The 12,800-nt window shown below is 34.8% G+C and overlaps 2 protein-coding genes and 1 pseudogene across 7 annotated transcripts; all 3 read left to right on the forward strand.

Moving 5' to 3' along the window:
- Nucleotides 1-1,344: 1,344 nt before the first annotated feature.
- Nucleotides 1,345-6,845, forward strand: LOC111306792 (PH-response transcription factor). Of its 5 annotated transcripts, XM_089751283.1 has the most exons (10): nucleotides 1,347-1,768; nucleotides 1,849-1,917; nucleotides 2,457-2,513; nucleotides 2,615-2,654; nucleotides 2,859-2,951; nucleotides 3,204-3,410; nucleotides 3,790-3,832; nucleotides 4,092-4,170; nucleotides 4,268-4,387; nucleotides 6,721-6,845. In XM_089751283.1, the coding sequence occupies exons 1-9, from the start codon at nucleotides 1,490-1,492 to the stop codon at nucleotides 4,358-4,360; spliced, it is 960 nt and encodes a 319-aa protein (XP_089607409.1). In that variant the 5' UTR covers nucleotides 1,347-1,489; the 3' UTR covers nucleotides 4,361-4,387; nucleotides 6,721-6,845. The 5 variants fall into 5 exon arrangements, with proteins under 5 accessions (XP_089607410.1, XP_089607412.1, XP_089607411.1 ...); XM_089751284.1 differs by lacking the exon at nucleotides 6,721-6,845 and having other exon boundaries at nucleotides 1,345-1,768; nucleotides 2,862-2,951; nucleotides 4,268-4,601; XM_022904711.2 differs by lacking the exon at nucleotides 6,721-6,845 and having other exon boundaries at nucleotides 1,348-1,768; nucleotides 4,268-4,601.
- LOC111307160 (receptor-like cytosolic serine/threonine-protein kinase RBK2) lies at nucleotides 4,762-9,223 on the forward strand (annotated as a pseudogene). Its single transcript, XR_016331844.1, has 8 exons — nucleotides 4,762-5,887; nucleotides 6,721-6,845; nucleotides 6,937-7,357; nucleotides 7,517-7,768; nucleotides 7,862-8,197; nucleotides 8,287-8,423; nucleotides 8,522-8,671; nucleotides 8,822-9,223. The product of XR_016331844.1 is annotated as a receptor-like cytosolic serine/threonine-protein kinase RBK2 (transcript).
- A 530-nt stretch (nucleotides 9,224-9,753) lies between these two features.
- On the forward strand, nucleotides 9,754-12,710 carry LOC111306793 (putative prolyl 4-hydroxylase 4). Its single transcript, XM_022904715.2, has 7 exons — nucleotides 9,754-10,064; nucleotides 10,144-10,201; nucleotides 10,285-10,389; nucleotides 10,878-10,935; nucleotides 11,538-11,713; nucleotides 12,025-12,094; nucleotides 12,209-12,710. Exons 1-7 carry the CDS (start codon nucleotides 9,919-9,921, stop codon nucleotides 12,502-12,504), a joined length of 909 nt encoding a protein of 302 aa, XP_022760450.2. The 5' UTR covers nucleotides 9,754-9,918; the 3' UTR covers nucleotides 12,505-12,710.
- The last annotated feature ends 90 nt before the right edge of the window (nucleotides 12,711-12,800 follow it).

A 12,800-nucleotide genomic window follows, 5' to 3' on the forward strand; every position in this document is an offset into this window, starting at 1 on the left:
TATATGGTTGAACTTTATTTCCTTTATCATCCATTATTCACGGTCCCAGATTTGCCCACTGATGCGCATCATCTATCCAATTCCTATAGCTAAGCCTGAGAAGTGCTGGACAGGATGAGTCAGGTCAGTCACATATATCTGGTTGTTTGATAACTTTACTAATCTCTCGCAGTCCCATAGCTATACTGGTTCTAGATTTATAAATACGATATAATTATTTATACGAAAGCGATATAATTTAATTTTAAAGAAAATTATATATAAATTTGTTAAAAAATAAAAAATTATGTTTTATATTTGATATAATAATTTTTTATGTTTTATACAGTTTTAATATAATACAAATATAATATAAATACATAATACGTTTCACCGTTTTGTAATGACTTCAAATCGTGCCTCAAGATTTTCAAAGAAAATGTGGTATTGTGTTATTTTCGTCTGATAATCTGATAATCTGACTCTCGGAATATCTGTAATGGAAAGGCAGCCCCTCTGGGGACATATCCGCTTGACTCGAATCATCAGCCACGAGCCCAGAAAAACAATTCTGCACTGAAACAGGCAGAAAGAGGAACAAAATTTTCAGGGTTTTATGGGCTAGTTAGTTGTTGGGCTACTCTAGCAATCGGGTAGAAACCCAATTTCAGTCAGCCTGATAATGGGTTCAAAATTCCAATCAAGCTAGCCTGCCAAGGCCATGAAAAGGAACTTCACAATGCCTTTAAACCCCAATGGGCAATACTCATCCCGGTTTAGGACCAAATATTTTCCGGTGATAATGTTTTGAAACGAGTGGAATATGATTTGATTTTTTTAATAATACATAATATTATAAATTTTTAAATTTTAATTTAAATTTAAATTGATTTGATTTAAATTAAATTTTAACAATTCAATTCATTGATTTTTAAAATTGATTTTTTATTTTTTATATATTATTTTAATATAATTTTTAATATATTTAAATAAATTTATATAAAAATAATTATTTTATTTTATAAAATTTTTAAAAATATAAAAATTAATATATATTTTTTAATTTTTTACATCTCAATTTAAAATTTGATCTAAACTTAATATATATTTAATATTTAAATTTGATCTAAATTGAATAAAAAAATTAAATTAAATCAAATATTATAATTTAAAATTAATTTAAAATTTTTTTAATTTTTTCTTACTCCTATTAATTTAAAAAGAAAAAACGGTAATAAAAACAAAAAGCAAAAAGAAAAATAAAAAGCAGAGCACTAGTATCTTTTTGTCTTTTGCCTATCCATTCACGACACAAGCAAGCCACATGTTTCTGCAATGTAATAAAAAAAACATGTACTCACCCTCACATCCTCAAGTTTCACCCCCATGTCCAAAATCCAACCTCCCTGTCCATCCAATCCCTTTTCTTTTCATGCAATATATAAAAAAATAAATAAAAGAAAAAGTAAGCACTAGAATAAAATAGAGAAACGATTGGAGAGAGAAAGACATGTTGGCCAAAGAATCGGGTGGTTCCACCTTCGATCTTCCCGAGGAAGTGTTGCAAGTGTTACCCTCTGATCCTTTCGAGCAACTCGATGTGGCCCGTAAGATCACCTCTATTGCACTCTCCACACGTGTTTCTTTGCTCGAAGCCGAGTCTTCTTCCCTTCAACTCAAGCTCGCCGAGAAAGACCAACAAATCGCCGACCTTTATGCCCAGATCGATGCCCTCGATGCTTCTTTGTCTGAAACCTCTGATAAACTCGTTAAGACCGACCAGGAAAAGGTCCGACCTGGCTTTTACTTCAATTGATTTATTACTTTTTTAAAATAAATGAGTAATTGACTTTGTTTTTTCTTTGGTAGGAGAGCTTGTTGAAAGATAATGCTTCGCTTTCTAACACTGTAAGGAAGCTTCAGAGGGATGTTTCCAAGGTAATATGTTAATGGGGTTTTGACTTTTGGTTGATTGGTTACTACAGCTTATAAATTTTTGGTTTCTAAGTTTTGGATTAATGATTGGTTACAAATTGTCATGAAGTGCTACTTTTTGATTGATAACTAGGAAGAGAAAAAGAGAAGGAAGTAGAAGAAGTATATGGATTTATTTATGTATAACGTGTTATATGATAGTTGAAATGGTGAAGAAATTTTGATTTTAAAGCAAAATAAAGGGTGCCCATTAAATTTTATAACCAATGTGCCCTTCTGAGGTGCCTGGTATGGGAAGGCATTAGCATTTCATGATGATATTGAATGCATTCATTTTTGTGGGTTTGTATGTGTGGTACAAGAATGATGATAACTTTAGGAATGTGAGTGTGCCCTTCATTGATGTTTATGAATTGGCAAGGGCTGATGTGGTTTGAGACTTTGAGCTAAATGGTGTTGGGAAAATGACAAGTAGTGTGCAAGGGTTTTATTAGACAATGTAGTCTAAGACTCTGAGGTTCTACCATTCTGCAAATGTGCAGTTGGAGGTCTTTAGAAGGACGCTTATGCAGTCGCTTCAAGAGGATGAGGAAAGTTCTGTAAGTTGTCCACTGGAGTGCTCTATCGATTATTCCAAGAATTTCTTTCAAGGACAATGCTTCGAGGTTTTTTGACTTGTTAAGTCTTGTTTTTGCTACAGGTTGGGGGTCCTCAGATCATTGCAAAGCCAACACCATCAGGTATGGTTTTATTTTCGTATTCACTGAGTTGAGCTCATTTGAACTACATTTATGCAGTTTATCTATAGTCTGGATTGAGAATTCTATGTATAATTACAAAGCACCTGCCTTATAGTTCTTTGTGAGATACATAAGTTGTTTGTCAGTGGTTAAATTTTTTTCCTTTCATTATGATATAACCCTTGGTTTGTTCTGACTTTTTAGAAGATGATGCTACCTTGCCCTCAAGAACTGCTTCAATGCGCAGCCAGTACTCTGATATGGGAAATTCATTTGTGGAGGATCGTGACACAGATGGTACGCAGCAGTCCTTGTTGGTTTTGGCAGTGCTGCATGATTTAGTCATAAACATGATTATTTCCACTATAAAAGTCTTCCTCACTTTACTGAAGTTCTTTCTGTTTCTCTGCTGATGGACGTTTGTTCAAGCATGTGTGGTATCATGAGAAAAATAGTAATGCTGCAATTGAGTGCATTGAAATCTAATCTTTCCCCTTTTTCTTACTCAATATTGTTGTCTATTTTTCTTGCTATGTACCATTATAACAGCATCAAGACCTGGCATACCGCATGGCCTCCTACTAGCATCACAAATAAGCACACCTCGGGTAACTCCTCCAGGTTCCCCACCAAGTCTGTCAGCTTCTGTATCTCCCACAAGGACATCTAAGCCAGTGTCTCCTAGGAGACATTCAATTTCATTTTCTACCTCAAGAGGCATGGTTGATGATAGGTCTGAAACCGGATCACAGACTGGTTAGCTTCAAAACTTTTCTTCTAAAATAAGACCTTATTTAGAATCTAACTGCTTTAGAGCTGGATGTGTAGTTCTTCAGTACTATGTGACAGCTGAAGAAGAACCCAAAATGTTGAATCGTCTTAATTGAAACATTTGCCTAAAGGGAATGTTGAAAAGTGGAGAAGAAAGGAAAAGAAATACTGGCACTAAAGCTTTGTGGATGTATATGGAGCTGTGGCATCCAACTATTTTAATGTTGCAACTTAGATGAAAATTTATTTCATAATACTGGAAAATGTTTTACGATTAAAGGACTCTTGAAACAGCTTAACTAATTATAAGGAAGCGACTATATAGGATTTAACGTATCCTGACTTCTTTCTGGATATGTTTCAGGACGCACTCGGGTTGATGGAAAAGAATTCTTCCGCCAAGTCAGGTAAACACATCTGTAATATGAATACTTATAGTTGTGGAAAGATTATACTGTTCTGTACACTGATATATGCAGAATCTACGTATCTGATCATATAGCACAATTTTATCTGTTTTAAGAAACACCTGAGTGAACGTAATCAAAATTACTCTCAGTATGTTCTTGCTTCTTGATTTATATCACCAGCTTTGAAGTTTTGCCTGCACCTGAATGCATGGCTTATCACAAATTCCCTATCTCACCTCTTCATCTGTTTCATCAGGGGCCGCTTGTCTTATGAGCAGTTTGGAGCATTCCTGGCAAATGTTAAAGAATTAAATTCCCACAAGCAAACAAGAGAAGTATGCAACTCCTTGTTTCTGACTCCATTTTTTTTTCTTCTTTTTATTTGTTTCTCATTGTGACATTTTCATCCCTTTGTTTACCTGAATTATCCAGGAGACTTTAAGGAAGGCAGATGAGATTTTTGGCCCGGATAACAGAGATCTTTACGCAATATTTGAGGGTTTGATCAATCGCAACGTCCATTAAATCAGCTGAGCTAAAACTGTATCTACGGTTTGTAATCATCCGTTTTTCCACTTTGTGATTTATTCAGACATTTTTTGGTGTAAAGTTGCCTAATAAAAACCTGTGCTGTGACCCCTTCCTGAAAACTCTTTTTCTATAGTTTTGTATTGAGTGTAAGTTTGTTCATACTCCATGCCCTGTTTCATTGTTGAGAATCATCGAAATGCATGTCAAAAGGAACAATAAACATACTTATTGTTAACTTTTTTGTTCTATGATATTTGATGCTTTGGCTGAAATTTCTTGTTCAATTAAGGAGGGAGAGATATTTGATCCCTGTTTCTATTTTCCCCTGGGGATCGTACTTTCTTTTGGATTTTGATTTTTATAGTAAAAATTGTATCATTATTAAGTACTTACATGTTAGGCACTTAGGCTATGTAGCCCTCACCAAGGAAAAGATGGAAGGGGAGAGAAATAGAAGAAATTTGATTAAAATGGTGAAAAATAATAATAGCAAAAAAGGTTAAATTACTAAAAAAGACCTTATAAATTTTCAACATTTTAAAATAATCCCTTGTTCTCTTATTGTATTCAGTTAAATCCTTAACTATTAAGTTCTTAGAGTATTATTTTTGTTTAATTAAATATCAATTCATTTAACAGATTTTAGTGATTTTCATGTCAAAAATTCAGTTGGGTATGATGAATGGATATAATAAAAGGATATAATAAAAATATATGGGTTTATTTGAAAATTTCAAAAAAGTAAAGAAGTTTTTAGTATTTTAGCCGAGAAAAAACTTGGGCTGAATAATTCCAGGGGCTAGCGGCCCTGATCAAACTTTAAAATCCATTTGTTTTTCCTTTTTATTTTTGTTTTTGGGTAAAGAAGAGTAAGGTAATCCTTCAAGTTAGCTTTTCACAGCTCGAAGGAAGGCTTTTTGGCAATGCACTTTCTGTGGGAAAGTTAAAAAATTTATGAAAACCAAGCTCATGTGGTATGAATCTGCACTTGAAGTGACAAATTATCCTGTTTTCTCAACTTGTGAAGATTATCTTGATGACCCAGAATGTTTTGTTGGTTGAAGTATCAAGCAAAAGATTGATAAGAAATTGCAACAGAAAGTGGAAGAACTAATTGTTCCACGTGTTAATGTCCCAAAAATATGGGAGAGGCATTGCTGTAACTGCTGTTCTTGTTAGAAGAACTCCAAACGTGCTTCTTACAAGCCTTCAACGTGATATGCTAAAAATAAGATCAAAATATTCACTTCTTCATTTTTTTATAGATTTTTGAGAAAAAAAGAGAATGGATTAAGAAGGAAGAAATAAGAGAAAGCCTACTTTTAGGCACAAAAATCAGGTGATCTGTCAAAAAAAAAAAACAATATGGATATTAGAGAAATGCTCAGAGAATAATGCCAAGCGCATACGTCATTTTTCATCTTTTCTCTCTCTCCTTCTTTCTCATTCCTTCAGGTCTCCCTGGTTTGATCACCTCTGAAAAGCCATGGGGGATGCAAGAGAACCTTCTGGTCATTCATGGTACTTTCCAAGCATCCTTTTCGGGTCTTTAGTTTCTGAGTCTGGTTTCTTTATGATTTGTTCGTGTTTTGCAGCATTGGATTTTGTTTATTTATTGATCTTCAAGGATTATCACAACCTGGAATTCATAAACTTTTGGCTTTCAGGCAATTGGAGTCTTTTATGTTTCCAATGAATTACAAGATTTATGTAGCTATGCTTTGATGATTTCAAATCTCTTTTACATTTATATCTCTGGGTTGCTCTGAGTTTCCCTGGTTTAATTTCATAAAATAAATGGCATTTGAATTTACTCTTCACAATCACACCGATTAGGGGGTATTGGGATTGAAAAAAAATATTGCTCTATGCTTTTTTCTGATGGAAAGAAATAGAAGCTGCTTGTAATTCTTGAGAAGAACTGGAATTGAAAATGAAGAAGTCTGTTCCATGGAATTCCCTATATTCCTAGCATTCAATTAAGAATCATTGGAACTTATATATGTTTGAGTCTGTAGCTTTTCCTTTTGAGCTTTTTTTTTCTAATTATTCAGGCTTTTTTCTTTAACCTTATATTCTGCATTAAAATGTTAAGATTGTCTTTTCTTTCAGTTTCATTACCTGCTTTTCTAAAAGCCGCTGTTTTAATGGCTCTTCTGATCTGTGTTCTTGTTCTTCTTTTGACAATATATCTGTTCATCTTTGAGGCATGCTTAACTGATAATTTCATGTCATTGTTTATATATAAATTCCCATGCCGGCTTTTTGCTTGTTGCTTGCCATCTTGTTTCAGGCTGGCTTTTTGCTCATTGTATGTTGTTCATATCATCGGTTCCTTTTTTTCCCTCTTGCAGTGATGAACCATCCATTGACAGCAAAAGTTCCAATAAATCTGGCACTGAAAAGAAGAAATGGGAGCCTTTTCGTCATATAAGGAGAAGACATCGAGCAGGTTTCTCGGACGCAATTTCATCTCTTGGTAATTAATCATCCATTTCCATGTTCTCTAGAGTCGACATGATAATAGACTTCAATAATTTTGCTAATGTTAGAATTCTATATCGTGTTAGACACAACATCATTAGACTCCGAAGTAGAGAGAATAGATGACCCGTCTACAAAAGCTGCTCCTGAGGATTGCTCAACAAGTACTGTAGAATCTATAGAATCAAGAAGTATAGCATCTACAGAATCTGAGCCAACTTCTTCTAAGGCCAGCACTTTGTCAGACTCTGAAAATCAACAGCATTCAGCTACTATTGTTCACTGGCGTGGCTTCTTTTCACTTACTGAAGAAAGGATCTGGAATACCCTCTCAAACCTGGCCTCGCCTAAAACCTAAGCTCACTAGAAGAAAGAGCAAAAGAATTAGGGATGACATGGTTCCACAATTATGTTCAGCTCTGGATGCTGAACTATGCTGTTTTAAATCTACCTGGAAGAACTTCTCGCTCTCAGAGCTTCAGGAAGCAACCAATAACTTCAGCCATGGTATATTTAGTATTTCCTCCTCGTACTTGATCATTTATTTTTAGCATTTTCAATCTTGTTTTAAGGTCCAATTTACACTTTGGAAAGAAACATGTTCGTTTGACATTTTCTGATTGCCCTGGTAGGCTGACAGACATTTATATCTTTGTTTTTGAGAAGAAAATTTGATAGGAGAAGGAGGGTATGCAGAAGTTTACAAAGGGCAACTGAAAAGTGGAATGCTTGTTGCAATTAAGTGGTTGACCAGAGGTTCACTGGAGGAGATGACAGCGGATTTCTTGTCTGAGCTTGGAATTATAGTTCATGTTGACCATCCCAATATTGCCAAATTGATTGGGTATGGGGTTGAAGGAGGGATGCATCTTGTTCTCCAATTGTCTCCCCATGGAAGCCTGGCATCATTACTTTATGGTTTGCTTCTCAGAAGCCTTTTAAGTTCCATTTCTTCACAAGTTCTTGATGGACAAAATTTTAGTAGTTCAACTTGTTGCTATGCATATGCAGGCCCCAAGGAGAAACTGAACTGGGGCATCAGATCAAGATCCCGATAGGGGCTGCCGAAGGCCTTAGTTATCTTCATGAAGGTTGCCAGAGGAGAATCATCCATAAAGATATCAAGGCTTCAAACATATTGCTTACAGAGGACTTCGACGCTCAGGTACATCTTGAACTCGAACAATTTTGCTGTAAATGCAGTAAAATGGAACAACAGTTACTGCATATATAACAACTACCTTACTTAAACTTGAATTTTCAATGTAATTCCGATTTTGGCCTGGCAAAGTGGTTGCCTGATCAATGGACTCATCATATCGTCTCTAAAGTGGAAGGCACATTTGGGTCTGTAACTTTAAAATCCCACTTGGTTTCTGAACCTTTAAAATTCTTTTATTGCTTAAAAATTTTCGACAGAATTTTTGCCATGACAGTTACCTTCCTCCTGAGTTTTTCATGCATGGCATCGATCGATGAAAAAACAGATGTCTATGCTTTTGGGGTACTGCTGTTGGAGCTCATCACAGGGAGGCAAGCCGTAGATAGTTCACAGCAAAGCCTTGTTATGTGGGTAGGTTTGCTTTACTCCACCAAAATTGAATTTATACTAACATGTCCACCATTCTTGAGTATCCCCATGATTCAACTCCTTTGTACAAATTCTTGCAGGCAAAACCTTTGATCAAACAAAATAAGATCAAAGAACTCGTTGATCCAACTCTAGGCGATGCATATGAGTCGGACCAGTTGAACCTTGTTGCTGCAACAGCTGCTATTTGTATACATCAGTCTGCAGTGAATCGACCCCAAATGAGCCAGGCATGTCCTCTCATTGCATATGAAAAAAAAAAAAAAAGATTTCTTTCCAAGCAAGCATTACAAGTTACTTCCAATCCAAGAAAAACTATAGTTAACAATCTGAAGAAAATGTTGCATCTTGATTGATTCAAACATTGCATTTTCCTGCAGGTTGTGGACATTCTAAAGGGTGATCTTTGCTGCCTGGAGACACTGAAACAACGCGAAAAGTCGATACCTCCCAGGACTTACTCAGAGGAGATATATGATGCAGAAGAATACAACTCAACTAAGTATTTGAACGATCTGAATCATCACTTGGAGATTCTTTTAGGACAGTCTAATGATGTTTAAACGTTGTTAGTCACATTGACAGAGTTTTGTGGTCCTTTTTTTTTTGTCATTAGGTAACTTTGAATTCTTCTTCTTCTTCAATGAAGTTTGTAAATCATGTGTTTTGTTGACTCTTCTACATTTTTACATGTACGCCAATGAACCCAAAATTGAGGGAGAGGAAAGCAGTTTGTAAGAGGAAAAAGAACAATGAAAAAAAAAACTAATAAGGTTACATTCATAAGTTGGAAGTGAACTAGTTTTATTATACTAACCGTCACGTTTTCATTTTATACATGATTTTTTTATATAATTTTAAGATAAATATATCATTTATATAGATAATCACGTCATCATTTATGAAATATGAAAAAATGCTATTAATTTTTTCTCTTATATATATCCGACAAACCATTAATTAAGTTTTTAATATATCATACTCTTACTAAACCCATAAATAACTCAAATTTATTTTGTGTTTCAATGATCAAAATTAACTTCTAAAAAAATAAAAAAATTTTGGGTGAAATTTTTTTTAGTTTGAATTACATATTTTATCCAAAGAAAAGAATGAAAAATACAAGAAAAAGCATAATTAACAAATAAAACTAGTTAGATACCTTGTATTTGAATTATTATTTGATTTTACATGAAAATTAAATAAATTAATGAATATATATATACTAGTTTTAATTTTCTACCATGCAAAATTTTAAGAGACGTTTCAAAATATTTTCTGAAGCGACACCGTTTTAGCTCATCAGGTTCAAAAATAATCAGGTGAAAAATAATCATCGGCGGCTACCTGCGTATATGCAGTTTAAACAGGTCCCTGGTCAGAATCAGATCAGGAAGAACCATTTTCCCAAGAAAATTTTGGACTTTTTCTTTCCCGGAAAATCTCTCATTCTCTTTCGATCCAAACTCTACATTCAATGGCTGTTGTGAGGAGTTATCCTCTGCAATTCCTGAAATTGTTCTTAATCGCTTCAATCTTGTACCAATCTTGTGATTCTTTCTTAACTCCTCCAAGCTCCATTATCAATCCTTCTAAAGTCAAACAAGTTTCCTGGGAACCTAGGTCTCTCTCTCTCTCTCTCTCTCAATTTCTTTTTAATTGGCCAAAGATTTTAGTAAATTTTTCATTTTTTTTTTTGCAGGGCTTTTGTTTATGAAGGTTTCTTAACGGACCTCGAATGTGATCATTTGGTCTCTCTCGTAGGTCCAGTTTCCACTTTCGTAAATTATTTTTCAATTTGAATCAATTTAAGTTTGGGTTTTTTTTTTAATTACTATTTAAGGCGAAATCGGAGCTGAAGAGATCTGCTGTTGCTGATAATGTCAGTGGAAAAAGCAAGCTCAGCGAAGTCCGTACGAGCTCAGGGATGTTTATTCCTAAGGGAAAGGTTCGATCTTTATCTACTTTGTTATAGATCATAGTTATTGCTTCTTAATCTTATTTGATCCAATTATGGAAGTTCTTAATTATGGGCATTTCAAGCTTTAAGCTTTACTTGACACTAACACTTCTCAATCTTATTTGTTCCAATTATGGAAGTTCTTAATTGTGGGCATTTCAAGCTTTAAGTTTTACTTGACACTAACCCTTTGGAACATTGGTAGGATTTGGTGAAAATGGTAGTCAATTTCATGCTCATAGATAGTTTCGTGCTTTTGTATTTGTTATATAGGCTTGAGATTTACGGTATATCTTGATGAAAAACATATGTTAGTGATGGTCTGAAGAGTTCGGTCTGACAAGCTTTTAGCCATTAGTTTTTGGAAGGAGGAACTTGTAACATTGAAACCATTAAGCGTTTGATTATTGGATGTTTCGGCGACGTGCATTATCGTACTCAAGATTTCAACATATCGTTTTTTGTTTCTTTTGTAGGATCCTATTGTTGCTGGTATAGAGGACAAGATTTCAACATGGACATTTCTTCCCAAAGGTACGTTTACCATATGCTTAAGAAAATTGTTGCTCGAGCTTCTATCTTTCTTGATCTTAACCTTTTACCATATTTTAATTTGGGTGGTCTACTAGACCACTTTCTCTAGTTCTGTGTCTAAACTATTGTTCTAATGACATTCTAATAAGTTGTGAAGATTTCTGCACACCATAATGATAGGTTAGGAAATTTTGAAACATATCTTCAAGTAGTCAATGTTTTAGGTTGGAATTTAATAAGTAATTTACTTAGGTTCGTTTATTGTGGTTCTACCCACCATTTTGAATGCATGTAAAGGACTGTTATTTTTGCACAATTCTGTTCGTCTGTGAAATATATATCTGGATTGATAATTTCTGCATCTGGAATGTAATTTTTATGTTTTATGAACTGTGAATATACCAATATCTAAATCAACTTAATCTGATCATCTTCTGGTGGTCATCCAAAAGTTTCATGCTACTCTTTGGTTGGGACACATAAATCTCGTGTATATATTTAGCATAAACCAGATACATACATGTTTGAGGATATGGAGAATAAAAATTAGCAGTTGTTAAATTAAGTACATATTAACAAGATTTTTGTTTTCTCCTTTCCAGAAAATGGGGAAGACATACAAGTGTTGAGATATGAGCGTGGACGGAAATATGATCCACACTACGATTACTTTGTTGACAAGGTGAATATTGCCAGGGGTGGACACCGCATAGCAACTGTACTGATGTATCTTACAGATGTGACCAAAGGTGGTGAAACAGTATTCCCCCAAGCAGAGGTTTGTTTAAGTGTCCTTGTTTCTATTAGAGCTCTTCTTGTGTTGTTTCATATGCTTAGTCACATGTTCTTTAAGCCACTCGTGTTTTCTAGTGGCTCAAATTTTGTAAGCTTCATGATTTCTGTTTATTCTGAGAAGTTTTTTAATCAGTTTTTACATATGACATACATGCTCATGGATGGGGAATGGGACAAGCTTCTCTTTTAAGTGAGTAATTAGGTTCTGCGTTGGGATGACTGCAGTTATCTTCTCTCTGTAGCAAGTAATGATAATACATAATACATTTTTTTCTAATTCAACTTCATCATCAGGAACCTTCACGTCGTAAGACTCCTGCAAAAGATGATTATCTCTCAGAATGTGCAAAGACAGGAATTGCAGGTTAGCAACATACCATTTGGCACAATTTTTATGAAAATCTTATACTTTTACTCAACTATGAATTGATGTTTTGATGTTTCGTTAATTTTGCATCTCTCACTTGGAAATAATTAGTGAAACCACGAAGAGGGGATGCCCTTCTCTTCTTCAGTCTCTCCCCAACTGCTATCCCTGACCCAAGCAGTCTGCACGGTGGGTGCCCGGTGACTGAAGGTGAGAAATGGTCAGCAACAAAGTGGATTCATGTCGATTCTTTTGACAAGAATTTGTCTGCCGGTGGCAACTGCACAGATTTGAATGAGAGCTGTGAGAGATGGGCTGCTCTTGGCGAGTGCTCCAAGAACTCAGAGTATATGATTGGATCTGCAGAGCTTGCTGGTTATTGTAGGAGAAGTTGCAAAGTATGTTAGCTGTACACTACGTGCTTCCATGATAGTATCTGCTGCTGGATTTTCTTCAGTGAGTTATTTATTGATTTTTTTTTGGTGGATTATAAAGATATTTTCCTCTGTTACGGTTTTCACAAACATAGTTGAAATACATGTATTTTAAACTTCGACTGCACTGATGACCCCCTTCTGAGTAATTACTTAATTTCAGCCTCCTTTTCTAACGATCTTAGAGGTGCATTTTCACGTATCAATTTGGTGCATTCTTGATTTTGTACTCCCGAGTGCTTCTCACAGACAACAGCCTGTGGAAACAG

Source organism: Durio zibethinus, chromosome 22, assembly GCF_047325235.1.
Source record: "Durio zibethinus cultivar Kanyao isolate XHJ-2024 chromosome 22, ASM4732523v1, whole genome shotgun sequence".
Classification (NCBI taxonomy): domain Eukaryota; kingdom Viridiplantae; phylum Streptophyta; class Magnoliopsida; order Malvales; family Malvaceae; genus Durio; species Durio zibethinus.

Bases quoted from the DNA above. Each gene is read 5' to 3' on its own strand.
- LOC111306793 (XM_022904715.2), top strand. From the start codon at position 9,919: ATGGCTGTTGTGAGGAGTTATCCTCTGCAATTCCTGAAATTGTTCTTA. The intron at 10,390-10,877 runs GTTCGATCTTTA...TTTCTTTTGTAG, and splicing joins TGTTTATTCCTAAGGGAAAG to GATCCTATTGTTGCTGGTAT. The intron at 12,095-12,208 runs GTTAGCAACATA...GGAAATAATTAG, and splicing joins TGCAAAGACAGGAATTGCAG to TGAAACCACGAAGAGGGGAT.
- LOC111306792 (XM_089751283.1), top strand. From the start codon at position 1,490: ATGTTGGCCAAAGAATCGGGTGGTTCCACCTTCGATCTTCCCGAGGAA. The intron at 2,952-3,203 runs GTACGCAGCAGT...CCATTATAACAG, and splicing joins GGAGGATCGTGACACAGATG to CATCAAGACCTGGCATACCG. The intron at 4,171-4,267 runs GTATGCAACTCC...TGAATTATCCAG, and splicing joins CCCACAAGCAAACAAGAGAA to GAGACTTTAAGGAAGGCAGA.